This window comes from Zootoca vivipara, chromosome 2 (genome assembly GCF_963506605.1).
Source record: "Zootoca vivipara chromosome 2, rZooViv1.1, whole genome shotgun sequence".
Classification (NCBI taxonomy): domain Eukaryota; kingdom Metazoa; phylum Chordata; class Lepidosauria; order Squamata; family Lacertidae; genus Zootoca; species Zootoca vivipara.
Window position 1 is genome coordinate 101,877,779 of NC_083277.1, and position 19,453 is coordinate 101,897,231.

The 19,453-nt window shown below is 41.1% G+C and overlaps 1 protein-coding gene across 5 annotated transcripts in view; it reads left to right on the forward strand.

Moving 5' to 3' along the window:
• Window positions 1-19,453, forward strand: part of LOC118079651 (cholesterol transporter ABCA5) — a 57,923-nt gene that overhangs the window by 7,986 nt on the left and 30,484 nt on the right. For all 5 annotated transcript variants that reach the window (XM_060271963.1, XM_060271964.1, XM_060271961.1 and 2 more), the window contains 7 exons: window positions 481-578; window positions 2,614-2,843; window positions 6,093-6,234; window positions 11,000-11,129; window positions 16,675-16,733; window positions 17,452-17,599; window positions 18,836-19,004. In XM_060271963.1, the coding sequence (XP_060127946.1) occupies window positions 481-578; window positions 2,614-2,843; window positions 6,093-6,234; window positions 11,000-11,129; window positions 16,675-16,733; window positions 17,452-17,599; window positions 18,836-19,004 (976 nt within the window). The remainder of the gene's footprint in view (window positions 1-480; window positions 579-2,613; window positions 2,844-6,092; window positions 6,235-10,999; window positions 11,130-16,674; window positions 16,734-17,451; window positions 17,600-18,835; window positions 19,005-19,453) is intronic.

Genomic DNA, 19,453 nt, shown 5'->3' on the forward strand with positions numbered 1-19,453 from the left:
TTGAGACTCAGAAAAGAAGTCAACAATAATAATATGAGAAAACTGTTTTAATAGAAATATATATTTAGGAATCCTTTCTACATGATTATTTTAGGTCCTGTTTGCAAGCTCCCAGATTTTCAAGATACTTGCACAATTGGCATTACTCATTGAATAGAGAACTCCTTATTGTGTTACAATTTCAGTCATAGGAGTGGCTTGCAGTAGCAAGTCTATCTGCTACTACTTGTTTTGCTGATTGTGTATAGCTCTGCATGGCTATTTTATTAATTTCTGAGCATCAGTATATTGATCCTCTGCATGAATTGTAGGGCAATCTATCCATGCTGGTATGGTATCTAGAATGGTGAAGATGAGTAAATTCATAGGTTTTTAGAATCTGCATGTATAGTGCAGAAACCTAATGTCAACCCAGCTTTGATGCTTTTGAATAATTAACAAGGTTTAGATTTTCCTTCGTATGCTTTAATTTTTCCATAGCCAGTTGTTCTACCCCTTCCAAAATGTGCGAAGCTGAAACATACTGGCATTATGGATTCGCAGGCATACAGATCTACATTGATGCAGCAATTATAGAGGTAAATATAAATAATCAGAATGTGAGCAGTTCTGAATCACCATTATTTTGTAATAGCTGACATATCAAAAGGTATTATGGGTTTCCCCCCTTGTATTTCAGGATATTTTATATAACGGTGTGCTTTGCACATTATGCTAAGCCAAATCAGCAAATATGTGGGCTCCTGGATAAGAGGTCATAGCTGCTTTTATGATTTAGCTCTCCCCAGACAAACCACGAACTGCAACCAAGGCTGCTGCTGTGGTTTACAGCTCACGGCTTGTCTGGGAAAGCGAAACCACAAACGCAAGTTTGGATGACATGCTAAGTCAGCAGCACAGTACGAAACAATTAGGGAAGAGCAAAGCAGGTCTAATCTCCTTTCTGAGAGGTTTGTTTGTTTGGCTGGCTTAATGTGATGTGTGAACAAATGCAATGAGGTGCTTTCCCCTCCTAAGACATGATAGTAACAGTTAAGTTGCATTCATCACTGAATGTTAAGTTTAAGTAATGATTTCCATCAGGATATCTATGTCAACCATTAACAGCATATAATTTACCCTGAGTGATACCATTTACATTTATGCAAAGGAATACTGTATATATACGGTACCCCTAAGGAACTATGGCCACTTATGGATCGCTGTGTATATATGTAGTATAAATCTATGTGTTAAAAGCCATGATTTGAATCTTGAGTTACCTTTCTGCAAATGGAAGTATTCATTCTATTCAAGGAAGGAACGGTGGTGAACGGAGGCAGTTTTTTGCTGATTACCTCCTTTCTTATGCAGCTCACCTTCCACGTTGTTTTAGAGAGTTGTGAAAGCCTTCGGAGCAGAATTGAAGGTGGGGCATGGGAGTTTTATAGGCAAGGGTAATTAGTCAAAATTGCCTCACCTCTCTTCTGCCAGTGAGAGTATCCTCTGAGTCGAGTTCTACTCACATGAATTTGTATTTGACACCCGTATGTATCCTTTCATAGACACTGTAGCAATTACCAATATGTATCCAGCAAACACTACTTTGTATTTTTTCCCCTCATGAACCAAGTGAAAAAACGGTTTCTGAGAGTCACCACTAAAATTTTATTTATGTTTTTTTTAAAACCACTATTTAAGCACGGCACATACATTTATCAAGAAAACGCTGTTAAAATTCACAAAGTTGTCAAATACAGTGGTACCTCGGTTTTCAAACGTAATCGGTTCCGGAAGGCAGTTCGAGATCCGAAACATTTGAAAACCAAAAACTCATTTCGGAAGCCGTGTGGCAGGTTCAACTTCTGAGGTGAGTTAAAAAACCAAAGCATTTACTTCTGGGTTTACGGTGTTGGAAAACCAAAATGTTTGTCAATGGAGATGTTTGAAAACCAAGGTACCACTGTATATGTAAAATAATAATCAGTAAAACTTTTTAAAACAATTATAGATACCTAAATTATACATCTGAGTAGGCTTGCTGAAATAACAGTTTTCAGCCAGCATTTATATGAAGTGGAAGTGCCTGCCTAATGTCAATTGGTAGGGAATTTGAAGGTATGGGTGCTGCCAGACTAAAAGATTGCTTCACTACACTGGGCTACTAGATCCAGCAATTACATCCTGCCACACTGATATTCTAGAACTCTGAGAAATGAAGACTTCCAGTTCATGAATATCTGGGTAATAATTAATGCTGCGGAATTTATGTGGCCACTCTTTCATAACGTAAAATAATTTGGTACTGATTTTTTAAAGAGGGATTTTGACATATTGAACTGGTATTGTGGATGTAATTTATAAAAATTGCCATACCCGCTTTTGGAAAATGTGAACTTGGTGAAAGTAGAACATGGCAAACTCTGGGCGCTCACTATACCTTGTAACCAAAGTGCTGTTGTGAAGGATCCCTTTTTGAGTTTCATGGTAGTAAGTTGAATTTGGTATAAAAACTAGTTAAAGCAATGAGATTGGTATTTGCAGATTTACAGTTTATTTTGGAAATAAAAAATGCCTATTGAAATAGCTGCTACAGTAATTTGAAATCTGATTTTAACATTTCATTTTTCTTAGTTGAAGACTAATAAATCAGTTTTGGAAGAACTGGAATCAGCAAAAGCTGTCAAGATGGGAAAGTCTGCTGTTGTGGAAATAGATAATTTCTTTCGTGCAGTAATCTTAATTTACTTAGTTATTGCCTTTTCACCTTTTGGCTATTTTTTGACTATTCATATCATGACAGAAAAAGAGAAGAAACTGAAGGAATTTTTAATGGTAATGGGACTTCAAGACACAGCTTTTTGGTATGCATATTTCTTAGTTCTTTGATGTTGATGCAACTTTTGTTCCATTTATTTATCTCGTATCACTTCATTATGCTACTCCAGGAAGAAGCAGCACATAATAAGTTAAGCCAACTTAAGAAAGTTCATAAAAGGAAAGTTTCCTGTGCCTTCCTCCCCTGCTGCAACCATCTGAGACTTGGTACTGGTTTACAAAGCCCTATTATAACAGCTTGGGACCAGGATACCCAAAAGATCATCTTGTCTCTGTGGCTGCACTCTGCAGTTGTATTTTTATTGTTACGGTAAATCACATTGGGATGTTTTATGGGATTTGATTCACAAATGTAAATATATATATAAATAAGCAAGCGAGCTGGGCCAGAGGTCTCTCCAGAACGCTGCAGTGCTCGTTGCACCTGTTGAGGGAAGGGAAGAATCACTAAAAATTAGAAACCCTCCCACATTGTTCAGGAGGACACCCACCCCCCACGTTGTAATTGTTCACCAGAATCTCTGATCTGGATCTTGCGTAGAGCTGATTTTTCTCCACCACAATTATGAGTTTAAAAGCTTGCCGGCGGAACAGTCTTAAATACTAGTTACAATAAGATAAATGTTATGAATAACAAAGTAACACATTACAAACAAACAGTGGTGTTCAGTCCTTTATACAGTTAATAAACATTCTCTCACCACAGAGGGAGAACCTGAATTTACTCATCTTTGCATAGCTTCTCTGCAACTCTTCTGATGATGATACTGCTGCTATCAAACGCCAACAAATTCACATACTGTACAGGCTTAAGTTTCAGCTTCCCGCTGTGCGTTTCTGGTAATTTAGTAGTTTATTTTGCTGAACTGGAAAAATGCTAGCCTTTTCTGCTGCTTTTGCAGCATTTTAAATGTAGCACATTCAAACACAGGATGTTTAACACCCTACAGCCCCCAACCCCTCTGGAAAGGTTACAGGAGTACGGAAGGCACAGTGTTGTTTTCTTCTATGAATTTTTGTTTGTTTGTTTTAGGATCAAAGCTCATCATCATGGTGTTTTTGTGACAGTTTTTCTATGTGAACATCTTTGGTTAATTTAAGTGGTCCCACTTGTGTGCTTACCTTAACCTTAAGACAGTGAGCCAAGCTGCATGTGATATGCATTATATGATCAAAGAAATGGGCATGTGGAAGACTTTGAGGAAATGCTTTCCCCATTTTAGATATGGGAACACAATGCCAAAGCCTGAGAAATGGCAACATACAAAGCCGCCTCTCTGTCTTTGTCATGCACCCAGAAGAGCTCATACAGTCACACATAAAATAAAAACTGTGTTCTCATCTCTCCCTAAGTAATTGGATGTTAAGGGACAACGGGGTTGATGTTGCCCTCATGCCTGTCTTATAAGCTGTGTGGAACATTTGGTTGGCTATTCTTGTGAACAGAATGCAGATCTAAAGGGGGAAAGTCAATATGTCCAGTGAGTAGAAGACAGAGGTCAGCTTTGAGCAAAAGGTCAAACACCTTTCAGTTAATATTTGTTGTTGCAACACAGCATATATTTGCATTACAATTCCCATTACAGAATTTACATGTGTAGGCTACTTATACAGATATTAATAAGAGTGTAGGGCCCAAAGTATTTTTCCAGATATCATGTGTAAGCTATTGAGACTGTCTTCTGAGCAGATATGTTCATTCTGCAATCTACAGGTATTCTGTGCTGTTACTTTCAGTGATCTTGTCTATATTACCTGTCATTCAACTGCACACTTTTAAGCCTTCATTTGAACCCTACTCTCCATTTCAGTTGGTCTCCACTTGCATCCTCTTAGTTTATTTCTCTTCTCCATAGTCAAATCAATTTCATTTCTCTTTTCTAATTTTCTGTTCAATTTTATTTCATTCCCATTCATTTTTCTTGTAGCCAAGTTTATGAAAACCCTTCTTTCTGCAGTTTGAGATTACCACATGATTAAAAGATAGCTATTATAAAATATTGCTCTTATAATAAAACACTTGTGGAATGACCACCACTCTGAGGGGTGTCACGCACCAATATTGTGCATTCACTTGTTGTCAAAATGTCAAAGAGTCTTTTTGCCCAAGGTTTTGAGACAAGTTAGATACAATGTCAATTATACAAACTGTTTTATTCATTCCCTGCTGCCGTGAAAAGTTTGAGTGATTTATTAAAATAGACAACATCCATTTTGCTAGGTGACATCATTGTGTGAAGTGCATGGTACATTAGGAATGGAAATAGAACTACATGCAACTAGAGCTCCCAAGATCACCTTGGATTAAATTGGAAATGATCCAGGGCTGGCCCAAGACATTTTGGCACCTGAGGCGAACCACAAAATGGCTCTCCCTCACCAAAGAAAAAGAGAGGAATGGAAATCTACATCAGGAACAAGGGGGAAGGGAATAAAATCAATCTTGCTCGATGGTTAAATTGGGGGTCAAAGGGGCCAACTTTGAATTGCCAAGAAGCTGCCAAGGAGGCAACATGGGAGGGGCTGCCAAGGAGGCAACAGATTCAGCCTCTAAGGAGCACATTGCAGCCATCACTGCCACCAGGGCAGCAGCAGTAGCAATGGGCAATGCATTCCTTGGAGGCCAGATCTGCTGCCCTTGTGGATCCTACCACCCGAGGCAGTCACCTCACTTTGCCTCATAGGTGAGTTGGCCCTATCGAAGCCCTTCCAAAACCCTTGGATCACTTTTCTGAGCCAATTCAAAGCTGGCATAATGATGGACCTCCTCCCAGCTTGTGAGGTCTGCAGGGACAAGTCCTGTTCACTCTTCATTTTTGGCCCTGCCAACTCTTAATCTCCGGCAGACATCACAAGATGGGAGGACCTCCATCATTTTGCCCTCAAGTCATATGTATCACTTGTACCCCAGTGTATGTCCAGATGATTCCTTCCCAGAGAAGCCTTTCACTGGCAGCAGACAATACATTTCAGTGGAAATGCCCACATAAGCTATAAGCCTAACATTAACTAGTTATTTTCTTCCCCACCCAGCAAAAAATTACTTTTCTTGGTTTGTGGCTTACTATGTACATTGCAAATATTTTAGATGAATATGAAATAATTCATCTTGTCATGCTTACTGCGATTCTTTGCTTCATTAATTTCAGGCAAGGGTCCGTTTTGAGAGTTATCACCTTTTTAATAGTATTGACTGTAATATTTAGCGTCAACTTAGTAGTTCGTATAGATAACTTTGAATTCATGAGCCTTCACTGTGTTTTCCCTTTTTCTAGGCTTTCTTGGGTCTTGCTCTACACCAGTCTGATTCTTGTCATGTCCCTTCTCATGTCGGTTATTGCAACATTTTCTTCGCTCTTTCCCCAAAGTAGCAGCTTTGTGATATTTCTTCTTTTTTTCCTATATGGATTATCCTCCGTAAGTGTGTATGTATGTGTGCTTGCTCATTGCCAATATGCCGAAGCTACGTGTTTTAGGATTGTCCTTCCTGTTGACATACTTATAGAGGTATCCTATGATGGTGTTTCACAGGTACTCGCTAATTTAGGGATAGGGATAACCCCATAGGCAAGATGCTATGGACTTCAACCAGAATAATGTTACTTTTACCCAGATAAAATGTAGCAGGTCGAACAGACACAACTACAGCCTCCATGGCAATTCTGCCACCCCACCAATCGCAACACTGAATGCTGATAGCTTCCCCATATTAGCCATCCATGGTAGGATCTGGTCAACAAGAGTGAGGGCAGAAGAAGCCCATCAGGTCACCCTAGCTAGAACACATATAAAATATAACCCAGCAGCCCCAAAGGCACCACAACACTCTGCCCAGTATAGAGCACTATGGTATAGTGCATGGGTCCCCAAACTAAGGCCCGGGGGCCGGATGCGGCCCAATCACCTTCTAAATCCGGCCCGCGGACGGTCTGGGAATCGGCATGTTTTACATGAGTAGAATGTGTCCTTTTATTTAAAATGTATCTCTGGGTTATTTGTGGGGCCTGCCTGATGTTTTTAGATGAGTAGAATGTGTCCTTTTATTTAAAATGCATCTCTGGGTTATTTGTGGGGCTTAGGAATTTGTTCATCCCCCCCAAAAAAAATATAGTCCGGCCCCCCACAAGGTCTGAGGGACAGTGGACCGGCCCCCTGCTGAAAAAGTTTGCTGACCCCTGGTATAGTGAGCAGGAGCATAATAGCTGGTATGTATAGTGAAACCTTTCAGGGATTGCTTCTTATTGAGAAGGGTTAAACATCCCCCTAATAGTGCTACACAGGCAGTCTGCAAACAAGCATCTTTTGACAGACAAGTGCACAAAGTCATTCAAGCTACTCTGATCACAGCACCAACATTATCCATGCATGGAAGACCCATGGATTCCCAAGGAGGTTTAAGCTGAATTGGACAATAATGCTCCCCAAAAGATACAGGTTTTGGGATGAGCAAGCTATTCGGAAAGGACAGGAACATACACATAAGGAAGAGCAAGGACCTCAACAGGCTCCTCCTGGACCTCCTTTTTAACGCAGCAGAAATGAGCTATGCAGTATGTAGCGGGAGATAGCAGGACCCAACTATATAAACCAGGACTAAGGGAATTCTTAAAGAACCCAGTGCAAATTTAGTATGCATGAGGTCTCACGTGGGTCTTGCTAAAAAGACTGGAAGACGGCATACCTGAGGCAAAGCAAAGTGACAGCCAATTGAAAAAGGTGATGCATGGACCTTGTGGAACCCATAGAGCCAATGGTTTGTCACTTTTGCTCAGCCCCCTTTATCCCATCCTGTCTATTTTTGCCTTCAGTGCTGTGTGCCGCCTTCTTTGCTCCATCTGACCTGGCAAGGAAGAGGGCCTATACTAGGCATCATTGGAGTCGAGTGCTCCACATCTCAGTCTCAAAGGTAGCTGTGTTTCTCATTGCTTCTGCTGGTATGCGTCGAGGTCCCACCTTAATGGCAAACATCCCCTCCTCCTGCAGGGATGTGGGTGGCGCTGTGGGTTAAACCACAGAGCCTAGGGCTTGCTGATCAGAAGGTCGGCGGTTCGAATCCCCGCGACGGGGTGAGCTCCCATTGCTTGGTCGCAGCTCCTGCCAACCTAGCAGTTCGAAAGCACCTCAAAGTGCAAGTAGATAAATAGGTACCGCTACAGTGTTTCCGTGCGCTGCTCTGGTTCGCCAGAAGCGGCTTTGTCATGCTGGCCACATGACCTGGAAGCTGTACCAATAATGCGAGATGAGTGCCGCAACGCCAGAGTCAATCACGACTGCACCTAATGGTCAGGGGTCCCCTTTTACCCCTCTTCCTGCACAGTGTGTACGTACCCTGAGTTGGAGACAATATTGGTTGCTTTTGAAGGAGAAAAGATTATGGAGAGTTTACACTGTCCATATTGTAGCAGCGGGTGAGGATTGGACAAAAATAGAGATCTGGAGAAGTAATGTTTCAGGCATGGATTCCTGCCTCCTCCCCCCCCCCCCCAGCCGGGCTTCCGTTTATCTGTTTGTTAAATGGTAGCAATGGAAGTTATTGTGCATTATCTGGGATCCTGAGAGACGGGGTACTTGCAAGAATTCTGAAAAGATACACATGATTGTATCCTTTTTAACTTTACACAAACACTAAACATATAGGGCTAATAACAAAGTGTTTTTTCATCATAGTTTCCAGAGTTCTTCTGTGATTTAAGTTCTCTAGACACACGCACAGAGTACTGTCACTTACCTAGTTTTCTGAACTGTGTTGTCCCTGTCTGAGTCTTATATACTGCTGTTGGTGTGTCATGATTGCCTGCAAAATTTGTTGAATTCCTCTCCTTGTGTAGTGCAGAAGGCAGTAATGTTGAGATGTCCATTTACTGCAGTAGGAGTCTCTGAACTAATGCAACCTCTTTTATTGTAATGTTACACCACAACCAGGATTAACATTTTAGTCAGAACAGGATTCCACTCCTTCTGTAGCACATTCTGTAGGCATACTGTTATGCCAGCACAGTCATTGTGCTGTGGTCTAAACCACTGAGCCTCTTGGGCTTCCCGATTGGAAGGTCAGCGGTTCGAATCCGCCCAACGGGGTGAGCTCCCATTGCTCTGTCCCAGCTTCTGCCAACCTAGCAGTTCAAAAGCACACCAGTGGTTTTGTGATGGGAAGCAGATGGGAAGTCAGGGCAGGTCTATTAACATGGGTGTGTGGGGGGCAGTAGTCTGTTCCTCTCGCCAGTCTATCCACAGCATTCTGCACAAGGGTGGCCCTACATAAAGCAAGTTGTTTCTGATTTGTCTGCGTTTCTCGGGGCCAAACAGGATGTGACAGGTTTGCCACCCATCTATGTGTCTGCCATTTTTGTTCAGATGCCAAGTGCAGTTGGAGGGGCAGTATATCTTTTATGTGAAAAGGCACACTCAGGGAGATGAGTGAAACTCGCCATCACCTTCACTGTGCTTTGTTTCATTAAGCCAGCGTTTCCCAACCTTGGGCCTCCAGCTGTTTTTGGACTACAACTCCCATCATCCCTAGCTAGCAAGACCAGTGGTCAGGAATGATGGGAATTGTAGTCCGAAAACAGCTGGAGGCCCAAGGTTGGGAAACACTGCATTAAGCAGTCTTCTTCTAGCTCAGCTTTGATACTGGGACAATTGAGTAGAAGAATTGAGCTGGGTAGAGTTGCTTGAAGCAATGGAATGTGGTGCTGGTGGGAGTTGGGAAGAACAAACTGTATTTCTTTTCATGTAGTCCTCTTTCCCACCATGACATGTGAATGTGCCTAAGACCCTTATGATTGCCCCATCTCGGTTATTTAGACCAATTTGTCCATTCCTATTTCAGTCCATGTGTCTTTTGCATGTATTCACTTATAGGCCCATTCTGTCCCATTTCTATACCAATTTACTTCCTTTAAAAATGTTTGCACAACAATTTGCATATAAATAAGTGTTCTTGAATGTATTTTATCTCAAAATGTTAAAACTTTTTTGAGATAAGCGCTGTGTTGCAACATTCAGAGAAGTGATTAAAATAGCAATGTTCTGTTCCACACTTTAGCCGAGGAGTTTTGGATTAGGTCAATTCATATTGGAATTCGTAAAGATCAGATTTCTCAAGCATACCTATGTTTAGTTTGGCCTAAGGCTTCTGGCTCCTAACATTTAATATATGGAAACATCTATTTATAGCAAGAAGAGAAGGTGGTCTGTGGGTACTGATTTTGCACTTATTCTGAATTCATGAATATAGCATATATAAATGGACTGTATATTCAAGGGCCTTTAAAGTCAAATTCTGATCTTGTTCTCTGTTCTGCACATGCTGCCCATTGTTTACATGAAAGGTTTATATAGTCTGCATATTTTACTGCTATAATGTGAAATTTAGTGCAAAGACCGCTTCTGTGGGCTGGTATCTTTACCACCAGCCAGTCCCTGAATCTATCTGCAATTCCTTCTGTCCCTTGAGAAGATGCTGCTTGGGTTGAGAACAATAACTCCCCCCCCAACCCCCAGGAATAATAACATATTATTTATAATGGATTTTAATTTTAAACTTATTTGGGAACCAAACTTGGCCGGAAAATGGAATATAAATGTAGAGTTCTGCTCATGGGACATCTCATTCATGGACGGGCATGGCAGGTGACTCAGAAGGCTGTCGTGGGAAGAGAGAATTGGGAAAGTTCCCTCCCATCCCACTTCCATGAGCAGCAGCTTCCGCAGCCCATCCTTTCATGGAATCAAAGCAAAATAAATAACCGCTTAACTTTGAAAACCTAATTAAATGTATGAGCTGCACTGTGATTTGAATTGCATCTTGGCCATTCACTGTCTTTCTGAACCTTAAATCTTAATTGAAAGGTCATTTTTGAAAAGGTTTTTATTGCAAAAGGATCATTCCTTAAAAATCACATTATATTTTGTTAATGTGCTCCTTGTTATGTTAGATTTCCCACTCTGATTTCATAACCAATTTGGTAAGTTTTGATGTTGCAGTTTGCCAAAGGAGATAGTACTCTTAGGAAGAAAATCCTCAGCCTGTTAGCCAGCCGATGTCTTTCATTAGCATATTATATTGTCTTTAGTAAATACTGATACAATAATTATGATTGTCACATACAAAAATAGAGATTCTAGCCATTTTAATCAAGCCCTATTGTGCACTGAAAATACACTTTCTATTTCTGTTTAGATTTCCTTTGCGTTTTTGCTAACCTCTCTTTTCAAAAAAGTGAATTATGCTGGTTCAGCTCAGTTTTTCACAACGGTGGCTTTTGGTGCTGTGGGTCTGAGTATTGCCCTGTTGGAAGATTTTCCAAAGTCTTTTGTGTGGGAATGTTCAGGAATGTGGATGAGGAGATATTGTTTAATATATCCTATCCCCGCTTGCGCTAGCAAGCACAAAACTTTAGCAGAGTAAAACATTCCCCTTTTGCAAAATACACAGCAGAAGAACGTTTGCGCAGGCTTGATTTAAGCCACTAAAATAAAGTGTATTTTCCTGGTATTTCCCCTTTTTCCCTCTTAAAAGAAAAGACACAACACAATGCTCTTAAAAGTATAAAAGATGTTTACTTACAAGCATCTCGAGGTACAGCACACTCAAGAGGTAGACTTGCTTAGTTAAAAGGTAATATATACATTGTGAAGTTCACTTATAAGAAGTGAGACTCCATCTCATCTCTCTCTCTAGGCTGGAGGCCTTGAGGGAGAGACTCACTAAGATGTGTGTAGTCCAAGAGGTCTGGTCCAAGAGAGGGGAAATGGCTGTTTCCTTCAGGATTTATCTGCCACTTCCTCAACTCATTTGCATGTGAAGGAAGAGGAAACTACGCTTAGTCATATCCTCCTCCTCAGTCCTCCAAGTGGACTATCTAGGGATTGTTGTGACTTGACTGCACTTAACCCTTTGCATCCCACAAACCCCTTCTCAGGCAATTCACAACATACACAAAAACATACATAAATAACTTTAATCAACCACCCAAGAGTCCCAGCTTGCCACGAAGATCCTGGAACTTCTCTCTTGGCAGGGGCTTTGTTAGGACATCTGCAGTCATCTGGTCAGTGTTGCAGTAACACATTTCAACAAGTCCATCCTCGATCACCTGGCGTATGTAGTGGTACCTGACCCCAATGTGTTTGGTGCGTGCAAGGAACTTTTCACTTTGTGTCAGCTTCATACTGCTCTGATTGTCCTCCATCAAGCTGACAGGTCCCGTTCTTGGCACGCCAAAGTCCTTCAGGAGCTGATCCAGCCAGGGGATCTCTCTGCAAGCTTCCGAAGCCGCAATGTACTCAGATTCTGTGGACGATAAAGCTACACATTTCTGTTTATAGCTGCCCCATGCAATAGCTCCGTCCCCATACATAAAAACATAGCCACTTGTGGATTTATAATCCTTATTGTCCCCAGCCCAATCCGCATCAGTGTACCCAAGCAGTTTAGGGTCTCTGACAGCTGGCAGTTTTAATTTACAGTCCATGGTTCCCTTTAGATAACGAACAACCCTCTTAACTCCAGCCCAATCATGCTCAGTGGGACAACTTACTTTCCTACTTAGGATCCCCACTGCACTTGCCAGGTCAGGTCTGCATGTGGTAACCAAATACAAAAGTTTGCCAATCGCTGACCTGTATTGCGTGTTGTTTGGCAGCAACTTCGAACCTTGTTGATTCTTCAAGAAGTCTGTGGCCATCGGTGTCGCAACTGGGTGTGCGTCCTGCATCTGCATGCTTTCAATCAGTTCAGTTATCTTTTGCCTTTGGCTGAGTAAGAACGATCCATCCTCTTCTCTCTCAACTTGAATTCCCAAGTAGTATTTCACTTTTCCAAGTTCCTTGACCTCTACTTCCCTGTTGAGGTGTTTGACTATGTCTTTATAGTCTTTCTCATTTGACGTAGAAATTAAAAGGTCGTCAACAAAGGCTAAAATGTACGAAAACTGTCCATTCCTTTGTTTGGTGTACAAGCACTTATCAGCAGTCCCTTGCTTGTACCCAAGCTGCACCAGCATCTCATGGAGTTTCTGGTTCCAAGCCCTCGCTGCTTGCTTCAAACCATAAAGTCCTTTCTGCAGCTTGCACACTAGATGTGCCTCATTTGGTTTAATGAAACCTTTGGGCTGCTTCATATAAATCTGCTCAGAAATTTCGCCGTGAAGAAAGGCTGTCGCAATGTCAATATGGTAAACTGACATTTGCTTAGATGCTGCAATACTTAAAAGTAGTCTGACACTGCTGTATCGAACTGTCGGTGCAAACACTTGATCGTAATCCTCTCCATACTTCTGGGAAAAACCTTGTGCCACAAGCCTAGCTTTGTAGCGTTGCACCTCCCCTTCTGAACCCTTTTTAACCTTGAACACCCATTTACTTCCAATTGCTTCCTTACCAGGAGGTAGTTCTGTGAGTGTCCAGGTCCTGTTCCGATGAAGTGCATCTATCTCCTCCTGAGCAGCTTTCCTCCAGAGACTGGCTTCATCTGGTGGCATCCTCTCTATCTCTTCCCATTTGGAAGGTTCCTGTGGAGACGCCGACCTTGTAAGGTAGGACAGCCGTAATGGTGGAACACCTCTGTTGGTTCTGGATGAGCGTCTGACCTCTGGTCTTTCGACCGCATCAGCTTCCTCATCCTCCTCCAGCAGTGGCATATCCCCATACAGCTGCTCGTCATCATCTTCGTCTCTGGTGCTGCCAGGGGCCTGGACCTCCACGTCTTCTCGGGTGTCACCTATAGGGGGTGCTACGACACTAGAAGTTGGATTAGTACTTTGTATTGGTTCAAAAGGAAAAATCACAAATTCCTCATCCTGTGGCTCCTTGGAACAATCAATGGCAGTGTCCTTTGTATCAACTTTGCCTTGCTCATCGAAGTAAATTACATGCTGCGAACTTGTCTTGCCAGTTTGCGGATCCAAGACTCTATATCCTTTTCCTCCAGAAGCGTACCCAACTAGGATCCCTGCCTTCGCTCTGGAATCAAGTTTGTGTCTGTGCTCCTTGGGCACATGATAGTAGCACAAACTTCCAAATACACGTATATGTGACAAATTTGGGGCTTTTCCATGCCAAAGTTCAAATGGTGTGCGCTCTGCGCCTTTTGTGGGCAGTCTGTTCTGAAGATAGACTGAGCAACGAGCCGCTTCACCCCACAGCCTGTGTGACAAGTTAGCTTCCTTTAGCATGCACCTTGTCATTTCCAAAATGGATCTAAATTTCCTCTCTGCAATTGAGTTTTGTTGGGGTGTGTAGGCAACTGTGGTCACGTGTGATATGCCTTCTCTAGCCATGTCGGCCTGCATCTCATGTGAACAAAATTCCCCACCATTATCGGACATTAAAATGGAAGGGGCTCGCTGGAACTTGTTCTTGACCATGTTAAGATAGTCCCTGAACAATTCCACTGTCTCACTCTTCTCCTTGATAAAGTAGGCTACGCAGAATCTCGAGAAATCGTCCAAAAATATCAAAATATATTTATTACCTCCTAGAGAAGACACATTCATTGGTCCACATAGATCTGTATGGACAATGTCCAATACTTTAGTGCTTCTCTTCTCTGCACAACGTGGGAAAGAAGGTTTAGTTGCTTTCTCACTAACACAAGTTATACATTTTGATGTTGGTGTATTTGTGTTGCTTTGCTTTACCTGCAGACCTCTCACAAGATCACCTTTCTGTAGTTCCAGAATAACGTTGGTGTCTCTGTGTCCAAGTCTCTTGTGCCAGAGTTCCAGACTTCCTTCGTCCTTTTGACTTGGTTGCGCCACCTTTGCAGACTGGTTCTGCTGGTTCTCTGAAACATTAAGCTCATATACACCATCCTTTAGTGTGCCTTGAACATAAACTTCATCATGCTTAGTCACAATACATTGTCCTTTTTCAAATGTAATTTTAAAACCTTTCCTGTCCAAACTGGACACGCTGAGTAAGTTGCAATTAAGCTTTGGTGCAAACTTAACTTCAGTTATCTTAGTATTAATTGTTTCATGATCTACGTTGAATTTCAAATTCACAGTTCCTGAACCAATTGCCTTTACAATGTTGCCATCAGCAATCTCAATTTCAGAGGTTTCATCCCCATTAATCTCATTAAAATACTCCTTTTCATAACAGAAATGAGAACTCGCTCCACTGTCAAGAATCCACTTATTGCGCTTATTTTCACAATCCTGGACAGCTAAACTCCTCTCCTGCATCAACATGGTTTGCTCATGACTCCCCTTCTTAACACCTTGTGGTTTTGAGGGGTGGGATTCAACTTTATCCCCATTTTGACTCTTGCAGTTCCTTGCTATGTGGTTTTTCCCATTGCATTTAAAACAAATTATTTCTCTAGATGTCTGTCTGGACTTTCCAAAATGCTTGGATGCATAGCTGCTATCCTTCCTCCTTGGATTCCTTTCTTGAGAATCAAGGCTATCTCTGCATTCCTCTCTTAAATGGTTGATAAGCTCATTAAAAGTTAAATCCTTTGTGTGATCCATTATACTTTTAAATGGAGCAAACGTAGGTCCCAATGATGCAAGCATAAACGTTACTTTAGTCACATCATCAAAGGCTCTGGGAGTAAGGGCAATTCTTTGAACAATCTCAGAAAAATTCTTAAAATGCTCTGTAAACTCTTCTCTAGAATTCATCTTCAACTTGAGTAACTTATCCAACAAGTATCTATAGGAACTCTCTGTAGATTGTGCATAAATGCGTTCAATGTCCTCTAGGATCTTAGATGCATCATCTTCAAAATTTATCATTGATAGATGCTCATTCCTCAAACTGCTCAAAATTATGTGCTTGGCTTCATCATTTTTAATACTCCAAGCTTCTATCTTAGCTAAAGCTTCTGCATCGGTTCCTGTAGGCTTTTCTTCCTTAATGGCCTGCAGAACACGCCTAGCAGCAAGATAAACTAAAACGCGCTGCTTCCACTGCACAAAATTATTGTCATCCAGCAGCATAAAACTTGGTCTTGCCTCACTATCAAAACTGGAGCTTGCCATCTTAAAACTTCAAAAATTTCCAAAATTCAAAAATCTTTCAAAAATCAAATTCAAAATCTCAAAAATATCTTCACTACCTCTGAGCTTTCTCAGTGCTGTAAACTCTGAGGGAGGGGAGGGGTAGTTAATCCCCCAAGCACACTGCAGAACAAAGAGACCATGTGCTCAACCAGGAAATCCTAACTGGAAAAATCCTACAGAGTTCAAAATCACAATCCAAATCAATCCTTCAAAAATACACAAAATACGCAACTCTGGGCCGCAATAACCCTATGTGGGAATGTTCAGGAATGTGGATGAGGAGATATTGTTTAATATATCCTATCCCCGCTTGCGCTAGCAAGCACAAAACTTTAGCAGAGTAAAACATTCCCCTTTTGCAAAATACACAGCAGAAGAACGTTTGCGCAGGCTTGATTTAAGCCACTAAAATAAAGTGTATTTTCCTGGTATTTCCCCTTTTTCCCTCTTAAAAGAAAAGACACAACACAATGCTCTTAAAAGTATAAAAGATGTTTACTTACAAGCATCTCGAGGTACAGCACACTCAAGAGGTAGACTTGCTTAGTTAAAAGGTAATATATACATTGTGAAGTTCACTTATAAGAAGTGAGACTCCATCTCATCTCTCTCTCTAGGCTGGAGGCCTTGAGGGAGAGACTCACTAAGATGTGTGTAGTCCAAGAGGTCTGGTCCAAGAGAGGGGAAATGGCTGTTTCCTTCAGGATTTATCTGCCACTTCCTCAACTCATTTGCATGTGAAGGAAGAGGAAACTACGCTTAGTCATATCCTCCTCCTCAGTCCTCCAAGTGGACTATCTAGGGATTGTTGTGACTTGACTGCACTTAACCCTTTGCATCCCACATTTTGTGTGGTCACTAAGCCCACTGTGTGAGTGCCCATTTTTAATTGGTGTTGTACAGGTTAGTAAAGTATTTGTTTGTTACTGTTGCTTGCACCGATCCCTGTGGTTCTAATATGAGATGTGATAATACTTTAAATCTTTCATCTTGGAATAAAGTGTGTAACAAACCTAGAACTTGCTTTGAACTTTTTATATATGTGTTTCTTGTTTTCTAATCCGTTATTAAGTAGACATTTTAACCGATGAGAAAAATCAACTGTAATAAGTAACACATTTGTCAGAAGTTCAAAGAACATTGTGTGTTGCAGACTTTTTATGTTAAATTTTGCAGCTTCATGTCATAAATGTGTAGTTTCCAGTGTATCACCAGCAGACTTTTGCTAACATAGCGGGAGTTCACCTTACAGTCTCCACCTCTGCAGTTTCCTGTGCACCTCAAACATTTTCTCTGCCGTAAAGGTGGAGGAGAGAGAAAAATGGCATCTCACTGCTCAACAATCTTTGCTGCCTTACCAACCATGAAGCATAGTGGGTTGAGTACTCACATGGGATCAGCAGTTAAGAATGAATTTAGGACTCTAGGGGGGGAAATAGCTTGGATATTCTCCACTTTAGCTCATAATTGTCTGCCCAAATGAGGAACTTTGCCCATCACCCCTACTTATGATGGCAACGTGATGATGATCATCAAGGTTTTTATAGTGTTACATTATTTACCTTACTATTTTAGTAAACTAATGCCGTCACGTAGCTGCAATTTTTATATGTGTTTGCAGGTGATGCATCTGGAAGATTATGAAGAAGGAGCTATTTTCTCACATATAACTCATGGCCCTTATCCACTAATTATTTCTTATACGCTGTTGACCCTTGATAGTATGCTTTACCTGCTCCTAGGGATTTATTTTGATCAAGTGATTCCAGGTATGTTAGAATCAAAGAAAAATACAAAAAAACTGAACAACATCAAGGGGTTGGTTACGTATTAAGTATTGTGACACATATTATACATGGTAAAATACTCATTTTAAGTGTATTATCCTTACCCCAAATGCTGAAATTGTGACCATACTAGAAATCTTCATTCTCAACCTATTTAAATTCATTTTAATCATTTGGGAGATATGTCCCAGAACCAAAATGCCTGGATATGTTATGACCTCTGGGTACTATTGAAATTGCCAGTTCATATACAATGTATGTGATTTACAATTACCCACTGGGATTAATGCAGACTGGAACCTGTTAATCATATACCCCAAACTACCAAAAGTGTTAGTTATATTTAATAATTCTGGTATATATGTTTCTGGTCTACTAATAAATAGTAAATCACCCACATATCTGTCTGTGCTTTATAAAACCATCCTGATCTGAATGTACAACTATTATTATCACTGGCTGAACTCTTATTTGACAAAATCACTTTTAGTATCTTCTGTGTTAATTAAAGAAATTTGCCTATAATTTGCATACATGGTCCGCTATTCCTAAGCGTGGTAAAATTCACACATCTACACATCATAAATTGAAGTTGACGGTGCCTAAGCATTTTGGTAAATAAAGAAAAGCTTAGGGGTCAGAAAGTCTGAATGTGCCTTTTACTATTCTATGCTGTTGCTCTAATACAGGCACCCCCAAACTTTGGCCCTCCAGATGTTTTGGACTACAATTCCCATCTTCCCCGACCACTAGTCCTGTTAGCTAGGGATCATGGGAGTTGTAGGCCAAAACATCTAGAGGGCCGCAGTATGAGGATGCCTGCTCTAATACTCCTGTAGGATTCAGAAATGCCGGTTAATCGTGGGCATTTTAAATGCAAAACTTTTATATCCCAAACCTCCTTAGATTTGGAGCCCAGAAATAAATAGCACATCCTTATAAAATTAAAGCAGAATTTAAACTTGCACATAGTGTGTGTGTGTGTGTGTATGTGTGTGTATGTCTGTCCGTGGCACCAGAGATGTATTTGTAATTTATGCTAAAAATTACATGCCAGTCTGTAGTACTGGAAGATTTCCTGGGTTACAAAATAAGGGATATAGTTTGCACAAGTCTAAAAATTAACAAACTACAAACAGAAAGCTGTCCAAACATGTAATTGTGCTGTGTAATCTATATGTTTATAGATCCTTTCTCATCTTTTTTTTTCCTTCTCAGGGGAATATGGATTGCGGCGAAGCTTTTTCTTCTTCCTAAAGCCCTCATTTTGGGTAAAGCGAACAAGAAATTATAAGGAATTGTATGAAAGCAGCATTAATGGAAGCTTAGAATTCGGTGAGATTGTTGAGCCTATGTCTTCCGAATTCCAGGGAAGAGAAGCTATTAGGTATGATGGATGATGCTGAAGTTTAACTTGAACCTATTGTCAGTTACTAATTATTTTTGCACTTAGAAAGAAACTGGCTGTGTTTGCATGAAATGATAAAGAACCTTGGTTTAATAAATAATTTTGTGTAAAAGCAGCATGCACACATCTTCAGATTGCGCTTCAAGACCCCCCCCAAGCCACCCCCAGGAGAATAAAGACACAAGGACACAGAATTTAGGTTAATGTAAATGGGCAAAATTTAGGCCACAACTTTATTGGTTACAGAATGTGAGGGTATTGGCTTAGGCATTGGCATCAACAGACTATATCTGACTCCTGCCCACCTTGCAGGAAGTCTGGAAGGGTAAACCACCAGTCGGATCAACTCGAGCCCCCCTGGGGTGGGTTTGTGGCATGGCCCTAGCCCCTCCCCGAGCTTCAGACAAGATCCACACCCCCGGATTCCT